Source organism: Hyaloscypha bicolor (assembly GCF_002865645.1).
Source record: "Hyaloscypha bicolor E unplaced genomic scaffold K444scaffold_53, whole genome shotgun sequence".
In the NCBI taxonomy this organism is placed as follows: domain Eukaryota; kingdom Fungi; phylum Ascomycota; class Leotiomycetes; order Helotiales; family Hyaloscyphaceae; genus Hyaloscypha; species Hyaloscypha bicolor.
The window spans coordinates 2,197,703-2,210,307 of record NW_020194555.1 but is presented as its reverse complement, the minus strand read 5'-3'; the positions used below and the strand labels follow the sequence as shown (position 1 = coordinate 2,210,307).

The 12,605-nt window shown below is 48.6% G+C and overlaps 4 protein-coding genes across 4 annotated transcripts; 2 read left to right on the top strand and 2 right to left on the bottom strand.

Moving 5' to 3' along the window:
* Positions 1 to 512: 512 nt before the first annotated feature.
* K444DRAFT_610666 (uncharacterized protein) lies at positions 513 to 1,277 on the bottom strand. The gene has a single exon (XM_024879791.1). The coding sequence runs from the start codon at positions 1,174 to 1,176 to the stop codon at positions 961 to 963; it is 216 nt and encodes a 71-aa protein (XP_024739528.1). The 5' UTR covers positions 1,177 to 1,277; the 3' UTR covers positions 513 to 960.
* Positions 1,278 to 2,645: 1,368 nt separating this feature from the next.
* K444DRAFT_585869 (glycoside hydrolase family 128 protein) lies at positions 2,646 to 4,230 on the bottom strand. The gene is made up of 2 exons (XM_024877949.1): positions 3,199 to 4,230; positions 2,646 to 3,145 (listed from the first exon to the last, which is right to left on the bottom strand). The coding sequence occupies exons 1-2, from the start codon at positions 3,783 to 3,785 to the stop codon at positions 2,809 to 2,811; spliced, it is 924 nt and encodes a 307-aa protein (XP_024739527.1). The 5' UTR covers positions 3,786 to 4,230; the 3' UTR covers positions 2,646 to 2,808.
* Positions 4,231 to 6,327: 2,097 nt separating this feature from the next.
* On the top strand, positions 6,328 to 9,025 carry K444DRAFT_585866 (glycoside hydrolase family 78 protein; the record flags this gene model as incomplete). Its single annotated transcript, XM_024877948.1, has 3 exons — positions 6,328 to 6,580; positions 6,627 to 7,892; positions 7,941 to 9,025. The coding sequence occupies 3 exons, from the start codon at positions 6,328 to 6,330 to the stop codon at positions 9,023 to 9,025; spliced, it is 2,604 nt and encodes an 867-aa protein (XP_024739526.1).
* Positions 9,026 to 9,238: 213 nt separating this feature from the next.
* On the top strand, positions 9,239 to 12,267 carry K444DRAFT_524605 (uncharacterized protein; the record flags this gene model as incomplete). Its single annotated transcript, XM_024874364.1, has 3 exons — positions 9,239 to 9,458; positions 9,557 to 11,554; positions 11,600 to 12,267. 3 exons carry the CDS (start codon positions 9,239 to 9,241, stop codon positions 12,265 to 12,267), a joined length of 2,886 nt encoding a protein of 961 aa, XP_024739525.1.
* Between the last annotated feature and the right edge of the window lie 338 nt (positions 12,268 to 12,605).

Here is a 12,605-nt window from a genome sequence, read left to right as displayed (position 1 = left end):
GGTGGTATCAAGATCGTGTATTTTTCTTGAAGAAATTTGGAGATTTTTGACGGATTCAAACGGTGCATTTGTAAGCGACCTCGTTTGAACGCCAGTGAGATGCTTTTCAACACATCAGGTATTCTCTCTATTTGTGGGATTTATTCTTGTTTGGTAGGATAATTTAATAAATAGTAGGCTTAATTGTGACGATTTGGACGTTGCGGCAAACGCCATCAGCACCTCTCATAAAGATTGATTCACAACCCCCTATAAATTTAGCGATGCATACGCTGCAACTGCCCGAACTCCAGCGCAACGCTCGCTAACGAGCCTGGCAGCATAAGTCTGTGTTTTTAGCGACTCGACATTTCCAGGCTTCGTTTTATATTACAATTATATAGGGACTATGAGGCGTATTATCTTTATCTTTGAACTCGAGCGCGTAAAGGAAGAAACTAACTCGAGTTTAAAATTCTTGTTCTAAGTAATTGCGACAGAAGTTAATATTATTACTTGTTAGCGAAACACCCTAAATACACAGCCTTATGCAACCAGGCCCAACGAGTAACTCGTAAGGGCTGCGCTTGTTCCTTCCAACAACTGTAAAAGGTCGTCTCATGCCTTTGGTCTCCCTTCTAGCTTTTACCACTGTCTTCGGACAGATCAAAATTCCAAACCTCAACTCTTCCCTCCTCTCCCTCTGAGCACTCTCCAGTGAACTCGAGCCGTTTCGGCAAGCGCGCACCCCTCAATCACACCGCTTGCCCCCGCCTCATACTCTCACCAACCAACCAGCCTTCTCACTCCTGGTGCTCTGACCTCCAACAAACATGGTCCCCAACTGGCCACCCAAAACTATGGTCACGGTGACAATTCCTTTCACTCGCATGAAGTTGCTAAACCCCCATCCCATCTCTTCCTTCGGATTCGTTGGTTCCTTCGCTGGGCCGCTTTAAGCGCAGGCGAGGCTGTGTTCTGTCAGAATACCGTCAGAAGTGACAGTGCCAGGAGCCCAATCCCCAATCCTGACGCTTCTTCCTTCCTTTGGCGCTTCTTCCTTCCTTTGGCGCTTCCTCCGCTTGACAGGCTTCGATAATTGGTCTGGAAAGGAAGCGGAAGTGCAACAGATCCAGCAGACTGAGGGTGGGTGGTATGGATGTTGGGTCTTTTTCCAGCACCCTCCTTTGGGGCCATTTCCCCCGCAAGCCTTCTGATTCAGTGGTCTTATTTTTAGGGGAGCTATGTTTAGACTTATTTTGCGATTTGCAACAAAGGTTCTTGATCATCGCTCTTTTCGGTTGATGATCTTAGAATACGTTCCTAGGTCGGTGAGCCTTAGCCTCTGATGATGGCTCATTCCGGGGACTTCATCATGACTAGGAGTTCAAGATTATGTAAGCTTTAAAGATCTCTATCCTTGAATCTGAGTTGCGATACGCAACAAAGTTTTAGAATTGTCTTCTTTAGGCGTGATGGTCAGGGTCAGGATCAGGGTTCATGTTCCTCAGCCTCTGACTGCGGCTCGCCCTAGACCTTCGTCATGACCTCAGTCCGTATTCGAGATGATTTTAAGAGTGCTATCTTTAGGCATAACAGTGCGAGGTGCAACAAAGAAAGATCCAGCTTGTTTTGACATAAAGAGAGTTGGTCCCTACTTGGAAGTTCAAGGAACCCGCTCCTATATATCTAAGCTTGGTTGGTATCCCTCCAGCGCCTACGACCTCCAGAACATCCTCAAATCTACGAGCATTTCCGTAATTCTATCTTTAGGCATAAACTTGCAGTAAACAATCATCTCTCTGGAATTCTGCCTCGTTAATCCCAGGTTCTATTAGCTAACCTCATCTCCCTCAAGCTCAACGATCACGAGGCCGTTCCAACGGACCCCCTCCGAACAAACTAGCACCATTCGTCCTTCTCTCATCCTAAATTTCAAATTCCTCGCCAAAGTGGCTCCTCCATCAAATCCCCAGACCGAAAGTTCGAGCCCCAACACGGCATCCCCTCCTTCAGCTTCATTGCTAGCCCCCGATAGGCCGTTAGATCTCCGCAGCCTGATTCTCAGCCGTCAAGTGCAACCAACCCTTTTCCTTTCTTGGCTTCGGAATTCTGCCGTCTCGAGATAGCCAGCCAGAAGGGCAGATGGTAGACAGACCCTGGGCATCTAACTTCCCGCCTCAAGCCCGCCTATTCATTCATCCCACGTCCCTCTTCCAGACCACTGCTCCACTCCATCCTCCTTCCAATCCTCCACTCGCTCACGTCCGTCCCCACGCTTTCGAATTAGAAGTGTCGAGGAACACACGGCTAGTTCGCATGTTGTACGATTGATTACTTGGGGAGTTATCTGCCTGGCAGAACATAGTAAGAGAGAGACGGGAAGGGGACGGATATGCCTTGCCAACTTGTTGGATGTGATAGGATTGCATGAATGTCTACATGTCACCTGGCGCGAGAGGGGAAGAGACGAATGGGAGCATGTTCCGGTGTTGGTTGAGGAGAGCAATAGGATCCTGCAGTTCCATCCACTTGGCAACGAATCAACGGACTCTTGTGCAATCTTCACCGTGGTCTGTAGACAGACCTGTGTTTGAAACGCCGAAGTTCTGATGGCTCACCTCCTATTTTCGTCTGATTGCTGAGATGAAAGGGGATAGAGCAAATCGTGCAGTGAGACCAGAACTTTATTTTTACTATTAAAGTATATATATGCCAAACATATCCCTCTACTTACACTCCAACACGCCCAAGAATGAGGTCACCGTATATACCATGCCAACATGTAACGCCCCAACCTATATACACCATCATCCAACCATATCCTCATTACAGTACGCACAACTCAGCGACGAATGCAACGACCATCGCTCCAATTCCAGGCACAACCTTCACTCCAAAGCTTGATGGTGAAGGGATGTTGTTCGTAGCCGCACCACCTAGGTACCAACTCCCAATATCCGTCAACTGCCCCTTCTGCGTCAACATCGCAGCGTTGGGTCCAACGTTGCTGACATCGCTTCTGAATGAGCCAAAGTACGAATAGCGGCCGATATAAGAAATACGATCGAAATATTCGGCGGACGTGTTGTAGAAGGACTGGGTATCAGAGAGCGACTGATTGTTGAGAGCATACTCGGTGATCCAAATGCTCTTGTTTTGGTAACTATTTCAACGGTTAGGAGGATTTATTGATCTAGAGGTCAGGGGAGAACGTACGTTCCAGCCACCTGGCCGACGTGGGAAGCCAATCCCTCGAAATTCCCATACCAATGAACTGGGAAGAAGTCCGCAGTACAGTTCGTCCCTTGGCTGTGGCAGGCATCGAAGAACATCTGTAACCAGGTGAAGCCTGACGGGCTGCCGGTCACCGCGGGAGCACCCGTCTTCACGCCCAATTTCCGCAGAGGCTCAACTTGCGAGATCCAGTTCGCTGCTGCTACCGCCGGTTGGACGTTGCTTCCTCCAGTGGACGATGTTCCGTCTGGTTCATTATACGTCAAGATATGCGTGATATTCCTCCCTCCTGATATCATGGATTTAACTTGAGATAAGAAGGTGGTGGTGGGTGACCAGAGCATAGGCACGAACTCGAATTCGCTCTGTGTGCGGTTGGAGTATGCCGGTGAGGGAGCCACTTGGTAGTTGTAGTACCATGTCAGATCACTGTTGCCACCAACCCATATTTGGTTGTCCGTAGGGTGTTTTTCGGAAGGCACGAAGACCAGACCCCGTTTCGAGGAGCGTGTAGCGGATGTGAGGGTTGCTGCTGCTGCTGCGAGCAGGACGGTCGCAGAGATACGCATGGTGAAGTGTGGTATTGAAGAAGGAGCGTGTGGAAGGTCGGAAGGGCTTGTTGTGAGCTCTCACGGCGTCTTTCTCGAAATCGAAGAGGAAATTAGTGGTTGCAGGTTTTATTATGGGGGAGGCTGCATCCAAGACTCGAGATCTTCGCGGGGGATCCAAATCAGGATTCGAGGAATGTCTCGATACGAAAAGGGAATGGAGCGCTGTGACTGCGCACAGAAGATGATGAAACGAATGTCGTGAAGCAAAGACAGACAAAACTACATCGCGAGAAAGAGAGGATGTGCAGAGAGGATGGAGAGGACTGCCAATATGAGAAGAGCTAGCTGGGCTGCACGCAGCGGCGCGCATGTTGGAGTTGGCGTCCGCCGTCTGCCCGTGTTCGGGATGTGCGGTCTTGTTGCCACCAAGTTTGGTGGATTCCTTAGGGCCGCCCAAAGGAGGATAGTCCGCGCCAAGAATTCCAAAAGAAGGTTGATTTGGAAGCCTCACGAGGCCCCGCAAGCCAAGCCCCCCCCCTTTCGAACCACAAGAGTGACAATGTTCGAGACTCAGATTGAGCCCGCCGTTGTATTTGATTATTCTTCGAAACAACAATTCTGTAGCAAAGGCCACAAATGAATGAAGCTGGGCATTTCGAACCGCAACCTTTCGTGCATTTTTAAGTGCTGACAGAGATCGTGGCTGGTTACGGATGTATGCAAGTCTGTGCCCATTTTGCTGCCCCTGAGAGGCCAAGTTACTGGCTGGCTGCGTTGGAGAGTTCACAGGGGGCTCCAGCTGGCGAACATGGTCTGTAAGGTTATTTTTAATTTTATATACGCGATTACTTAGCGGGCCCAAAATTTGTGGAGATGTTTGTGGAACGGCGGCTCGCAGAACGAAGCTAGAACGAAGCTATCGAATTCCTTAGCCGGCGCCTTGCTTTAAGATGGGGCCCAGCCCCAGCGCTGCAGCCTCGCTTTAGGTCCATCCACGAACTGGTAATTTACAACATGACTTGTGCGAGAGATCGGATGAAACAGTCCCGAGGCCGAGTGTCCAAGAAATAATATGGAAGTGTGATTGGTTGACAATTGCGAGCACCTTGGACAATTAATTATTCGCCTCATAAAAGACCGGGGTGGTGCCATCTTGTGTCATGAAGATCTTTCCATCTTGAATCTTGATGAACGATTTTGAAGTCAATGTTGATACGAAAATTCCGCGTTTTTCCTTAGTACTGTAGCTCTGAAATTCAATTTTTACAAGTGCGGATTCTACAATGTTTCTGCTTTTGTTCTGTTTTCATCAGTCCACTCCATTCAGACCTTTTCGTACAGACCCCGTCGTTGTCCTCAAATCCCGGGAACCTCACCTCAAGTCGACAATCGGTCAATACAGCTCGAGTGATCCTCAGCACTTTCTGAGTGAGAAGGACTTGATCTTTGGTTAAATTCGGATCTCTTCGTCGACTTTACGCAAGATTCACTGGATGCAGCCTGCCAGAAGCTGGAAGTATAGCAGAAACCACCCGCATTTCGTCTCCACGATTATTGGGCCGCCTTACATTCATAGTATGATGGCTGGGAAGTTTATCAAAGAAATAGGAACCTGCACCACCGTCTTTCCCATTAATATAAGAGAGTACTGCAGAAACTCAGCTGTAACTCAAAGCAGGCAAGAAGAGATGACGGATGTTAGCAAGGAAGTACCGAGTTGTCTGAGATTTAAAATCAAGTCTAGCGGTTTGATGACTGTCATGTTTCGTTTCACTTAGTTTCAGAGCGGGCAAAGTTGTTGCAGCCTCAAGGGACGATGAAAAGACTGCCTGGAGCTCGCCTGCCAACACAATTCGTTTTCGCCTTTTACCTACACGGTCAGTTGTTACCAATCCCACGGAGCTGACAGCGATACTTTTGAGCATAGCGTGGGTGCGGAGGCGGTATTGAAAATGATACATGAGCAATTTTTTCGCGATCACAGTACAGTGCATTATATATACAGATAGACATGGTTATAGTGGCATGGGATTTCTGTTATTCTTTTAATGTAATCATCCCGCCTGGGCAACAATACGGTCACTGGATTTCACTTTCGTTGCGATCCCTTTTGCCCTCATCCTAAAAGAAATGGAACACTAAGTGGAAGGAATTGCTCTGAAGAAATCGGTGGGGTTCGAGTTGAATCCATGATCAGCTGGATGAGAAGAATGGCAAATTGAAAGCCGATGAACACCAGATCTAATTTTGACCGTAATCCCCAAGGGGAACTCCAGCTGGAGACGAAGAGGATGCTTGACCAATAGCGGGCAACAGATGGAAAGTGGACATATTCAGGGGTCTTCGCTAAAAACGGCGACGCTAGCTTAATTTTGGGGTGAAGCTTGTCTTGTCCACATACTTCTTCCCCACTCATTGTCGCAAGGTGGACGGTCTCCGATGTTTAGAAAGATGAACTTGCTCAAGATGTCGGCTTCTCTTCAATTGAAGATTGAGAGACTCGAATCTCTTACCCTGGTATCGAGTGTGCAGCCGCGTTCTCTTTGGCATCAACGCGACAATGAAGACGAAGCTAGATAAATCGCATGGCAGCGGCAATCCCTCGAAATGGACCTGGAAAGGCACTGTCGAGGTGACTGACAACTTCAATTTATCAAACGCAGAAGAAGGGTGCTCAGAGATTATATTTGATTACGAACATGCAGTTGGAGGTTTACCTTTCATTGAGACAAGTTCAGTAGTGAGCAATGGCGGGGTTGTTGAGATTGAGGTCGTTTTCAGCGAGACGTTCGCTGGACTGCAGAGTGAAACCGGTATGTTATGTCGTGTGTACTTTTGAAAGGGGCTGATTTCTCGCAGGTGACGGACCCTTCTTCTTGTTCTCGAACGCCATGGATACCTACAGAGTCCACACACAAACCCTCGAGCCCTCCAAAGTCCGAAAGCTAATTCACTTGCCGTTTGCCCAGCGATCCCAAAGGTATCAAAAAATTATACTGAAGACACCCAATTCATCGGTTTCTATAGCCTCTCTTGGATGTACCCATACTCGCCCTCCTAATCCTACGGTGAATACATTTTCTTGCTCAAACGAGAAACTGAATAAGATATGGACAGATGGTGTGCGGACAGTGGATGGGTGCACTGTTGAGGCGGAAGAAACTACAGAGGCCTGGGAAGTGACTGAAGAAGGTACTCAGATATTGGGACAGCATTGGGCACCATGTCGGCATGGCACGAGATGGGGAGACACAACTGTGGATTTCGAGGTCAAAATCGAGAAAGGAGGTGCAAGTTGGGGAGTTCATATGGTAGCCAACGGGTTGATCTTCTGTCTGGACATTGCAGAACGATCACTTGCAGCTTTTGAAGGACTTTCGGATACGAATGGAGTCTTTCCCTCCATCCCCCGAGGACAATGGGCTATTACTGAGGAGTTGGATCTTGAAGACTGGATCTCAGTCAAGACAGTCACAAAGGGGTCCTCAGTTTCAGTGCAATTAAATAGGATCGAAATATCGACTATTGGAAATTTGGATATTCATCCGATTTTGGGCGGCAGCGGTAACAATACTGGCTCGGTGGCTTTCGGTGGACCCCAAGGTTATATTTCAGTCTTTCGGTCACTACAGGTGACGGGCTTTGCAGGCCAAATTCTTTACAGAAACAACCTTCTCCTCGAAGACAAATCGCGGACCTTCACGGATTTCGCTGTTGGAACCAATGCTCTGGCATGCACAATTGATGGGGCCAAACGAGACCGGGCTCTGTTTGGCGGTGATTTGTTCGTTATGGGCCGTTCTATCTGTTATTCAACGGCCAACATGGATGCGATATTGGGAAGCATCAAACTCCTGACCAGTCATCAAACTGAAGATGGATATCTGGGAAATTTATGCCCAATTCAAGCCCAGGTGTACACGGATACTGAAGAACCTCCAACATATGCTTTTTACTCTCTGAGATACGCTTTGCTTCTGGTTGTAGCCATTAAAGATTACTGGATGCATTCTGGGGATATCGCTATTATACAGTCAGTATGGACAAGGCTCGAGAAGTTGATTGCTTTCACGGACAGGTTTACAGATGCAAGAGGGCTTGTTATGGCACCACCTCCCCTCTCCAGTAAGCGCTCTATATTAACCCCATCATCACCAAAGTTAACAATATCAGTGGACTGGTTTCCGATAGGAGGACCGATATTCGGTGCTTCTGGGAAGGTCAATCTCGCTTTCTACGATGCATTGAGATCCATGAGCAAGATGTGCAGCGCAGTTGATATCAAGGATACTTTCTCAGCTCGAGCAGATCTTCTAAAAGATAGCCTCCTGTCTCACCTGTGGAATGGCGAGGCTGGAATAATGCGAATGAGTGACATCTCTTCAGAAACAGGTATTTGTCAAGATATAAATGCGTATGCAATCACGACTGGCATCGCTCCGCCGCATTCCAAGTCGATAGCGACTTTGGCCGCACCAAAGGATTCCACACTGCCTCGTGCATTTCTAGGCATTGACCGATGGGACCAAAAGAAGGTCGTAAGCCCATATGCTTCAGGGTTCGCAGCTGAAGCTCTGTTCGAACGCTCGTGTGGAGGCGAGGCCATTGAACTTTTGGAAATGGTTTGGGGTATCATGGCAGATAGGACAAATCCGAACTATTCAGGAGGTCACTGGGAGGCCTTAAAGCCTGATGGAACCCCGATTACTGATGATACATCCCTCATGCATGGCTGGTCTACTTGGCCAGTCTATCTTCTCCCTCGTTATTTGGGTGGTGTCCAGCCACTTGAGGCGGGTTGGTCGAGCTTCATGGTCAAGCCCGTCCTCGCCAGTTTAGATACGGTTGATGTCCAGCTTTCGACACCAGCGGGCAAGATCGGCGTTCATTTAGACATCCAAGAGTGTTTGGGGGCTGGAGACATTAAGGTGACGGTGCCGCTTGGCTCTCATGCGAAGGTGTTCGCTCCAGAAGGATGGATCATTGTGCATTCGGAGGAGAACGCTGGGCCTGATTCATTGTCCCAAGATATTGTTGGACAAGAGGCAGAGGTAATTATTAGAATACGCCTTGTCAGCGAAGATCTTGAAGCATCGGACAACACTCCTTCAGAAAGGCGGAAACCGTCGAAGAAGTCTGTCAGTTTCGTCAATGCTGAAGAGACTGAAAATATTTCAGTCTGTGGGGACAAAAAGCTCCACAGAAGTTCGTTCAAACAGTCTAACATACTGAAACGGTTGCATAGATGGCTCACCTAAATATATTATAGAGTTTTCATCCAGACATACAAATCAATCTCTGCCTCCAGCCATGGTTTCGAGAAGCCTATTGAACACCCCTGTCAATGCGGGGCAAGTGGACGGGTCGCATCCTGGTCAGCGCGACGCTCCTCAAAAAGGCTGTCCACTTCCAACATCAAAATCCACCTCAGATCAGGACCACGGTAATGGTACACTACAACTCGGCCTAACATGGACCAGCACAGCCATGGACAACGCGGACATGTCCAGCAACCAGCGGCCTCTGTGGCCTATCCCAACCCGTCAGCTCTGGATCCCTCGGCAAAAGCACTCGAATCACGGCCCAGAGCACACTGGACCTCTGAAAATAGGCCAAAGGAAATATTTACCTGTCAACAGTGTTCCAAGATCTTCAACAGACGAGAAAATCTTAGTCGTCATGTGAAAACACGTAAGTATCAGTCCAACCCTTGACCATCACCTCATCCACGCCAAAAAGCCGTGAGCGAGAAGTTCATCGAAAGTCTACTGACAGCCTTCCTTTTTCAGATGATGCCTCACCCTCCCATTGTTGTAAGAAATGCGGTAAAGGTTTCTCGAGGAGTGACCTTCTGAAGCGCCACGAGGCTGGCCATGACCGGTGGGACCGTAAAGGCGTTGAAGAGCGTGACGAATCTTCCAAAAGGAGAAAAGTCAATGCTGATGTTGAATCTCCTTCATCGTCGTCGAGCTCCTCCTGGGTAGCAGCGAATATGAGTCATGTTCCTCCAACGCAGAAATCACCGGATGGCGGTTTCCCAGCTAGCAGTAATGTGCCCTCTGCACACTTATCTTCAACAGAAAGTCAACAATTTGGACAGCATGCGGCCGTTTCTCAGGGTTACCAATTACATCCCGGACAAGCACCCAATTATCAAGCTCGAGGTCATTTGAATCAAATGCAAGGCCATGCTCCCGCCCATTACCCCCTAACAAACGAGCAGATTTACAATTTCGATTCAATGAATACATCATTCATCCCATTCGACTTTTCATCATTTCTTCTCCCACCGGATCTGGAACCCCAACCTGGAAATGAATGGTTCTCGCATGACTTCTATTCCGCAATGCGTGAAAATGGGAATGACTGGTCTGGCCTTGGGGAGATGATGGAGCCGAACACTGTGACTCCTCACCAGGAATATGACAACAACTGGGCTCAAGGTCAACAGCAGTCTGCTGGGCAACTGCACGTTCAGCCTGCTCCTGGAATCACTCAAGACACACAAGAACGCTTAGATGAGGGCCAACAGGGGACAGGAGCATATATTAGCCGTGTATCTTCCCCGCCAAATGAAGCATCAGAAGAAGACAAATGGCCATTCCAATGGAATCCAAGCTCGACTCCAATTCTCAAAGCTCACGCCATCGAAATCCCCGACAGCCATCCTTTGTTCCAAGCCCACTACTCGCGGTTCGACATCTCCGACACAACTCTCCTCAGACTTCGAGCTTTTCTCAAACCACCATCTGGACGAGAATATCACCGATCTCAGAAAGGCTCTTTTGTATTGCCATCCCTACCTGTCGTCAATATCTTTATACGCATATACTTTGAACGGTTTTCTCCTCAAATGCCAGTCCTTCATCACGCGACAGTCAACACCAACGAGGATTTACCAGCGCCGTTGCTTGCTGCTATCATTATCATCGGCGCAATCTATTCTCACCTAAAGCATACACGGAGGTTCGCAATTGTTCTGTTGGACATTGTGAGATGGCATCTGCAAATAGCAATCGAGTGCGACAACAGTCTCATGAGAGACCCCATGATCATCTATGCTGAAGCACTTATATGCCATACCGGTCTCTGGTGCGGCAACAAACGAGCCTTCGAACTGGCAGAGGTAGTTCGCGGGTCTCTCGTCACCCATATACGCCGCGTCCAGTTCGGTGAACGATTAATTACGGCTGAGAGGGCTCCTTCACCCCAAGAAGGGAAGAACAACCTGAACCCAGAGTGGCGAGAATGGATCGTTGAAGAATCTCGAAGAAGGCTAGCATGGGTTGTGTACGCCATCGATTGTCAGTTTCCATCCATCCTCAATCTCCCATCCACCATCTCTATCGGGGAGGTGTGCAATCTCGGATGCCCTTGTGACGATGAGTTCTGGTTTGCAACGTCGGCCAAAAACTGGAAGAACCTCTTGGGACCCGCTTCGGTGCCACCATCGCGGTCCTTCTCAGCTGCTGTGGGACCCTTTATTCTAGAGACGTTAATAACTGGAGATGCGCGACTACAAGGTTCTGGGAGAGTGAGCAAGCATCTCCCCATACTAAATCTCAATCCCTGGAGTGCGTTTCTTGTTCTGTTGGCGGTTCAAAGTCAGATTTTCGAGTTCTCCCAGGACTCACTTATCACGAGGACGTTCATAGACGACGGGGAGTCATCGGATGAGGAAAATGGTTCTGGGCATGACAACGAGCCTGCCCAGGATGGTGGGTATGAAGGTGATCTAACGAGAATGCTGAGGAAGCTTAAGCATCGACGTCGATTGCAACTTGCAGGTATGTTTTCGTCAGCCTCGTTGTACTATCACTAACAAGGACAAGATGCTCTTGCTTCATGGGGCAAAGCATATCAAGCCCCCTCACATTCAAATACCCACATGTCATCCCGCCATTTTCACGCTTGCTCAATCATCGTCCACCACCTGAGCACAATCCTCCTCGACATTTCCCTCTCAGACCTTCAAAACGCCATCGGCAAGGAAGGCACAACTGGCTCCACGAGAGCATTTACCAAACTTACAAAATGGGCTCGTAAATCCCCTCAATTGGCAGAGCAAGTCGTTTGTCACGCTTTCAAAACTATTATCATGCTTGCTCCAGGCAAAGATAATGGGGACGGAGGGATCAGAAATATTGATACAGCGCCTTACAGTCTGGTCACCATCTTCCTGTGCCACATTGTGGTGTGGGCGTTCGCAAATGTCTCCACGCATTCCCAGAAACTGCAATTATTCTACGGGATTTCCAAGAACATGGAATTGCGATCAACAGCCTTTTTCTATACTTTACAGCGCAGTTTTGGGTTCGATGAACATGCAGCACAAAGACCAACGAAGACGGGTCACGAATATGAAGATCAGAATGAGCAGAATTCGACAGCAGCGGCAAATTTGATGTTCAGGAGTGCAGCGGAAATGATGATAGGACTCGGAACTTGGGGAGCTGCTCTGAATCTGGCTCAGCTGCTTCATGAGCGGGCTGAGATGTGAAGGGAAGTATCTACGCAAGTTGCATTCCATGGAAAGAAGCCCGGGATTCTTCGAGGAGCTCGGGAGGTCGCCAAACCATCTTCTAGAAGAAGCCACTATTCCACTGGACACGTTCCCGATGGTACCAACTCTGCGTCTCGGCAACCCTTCCCGAGGCAGTGGCCTTCGCCCCCTTGGACCAGAACAGTCCCCTAAACAGCCTATCCACCTCGCTTAAATTCCGAAATGCAACGAAAAGGGCGGAGTTCAAGCTAGTTCGAGTCAGCTTCCCTCAATTGAAGTCCGAAATGCAACGAAAAAGAACATGCCCCCCTTTCGTTGCACTTCGGTCTTCTAAA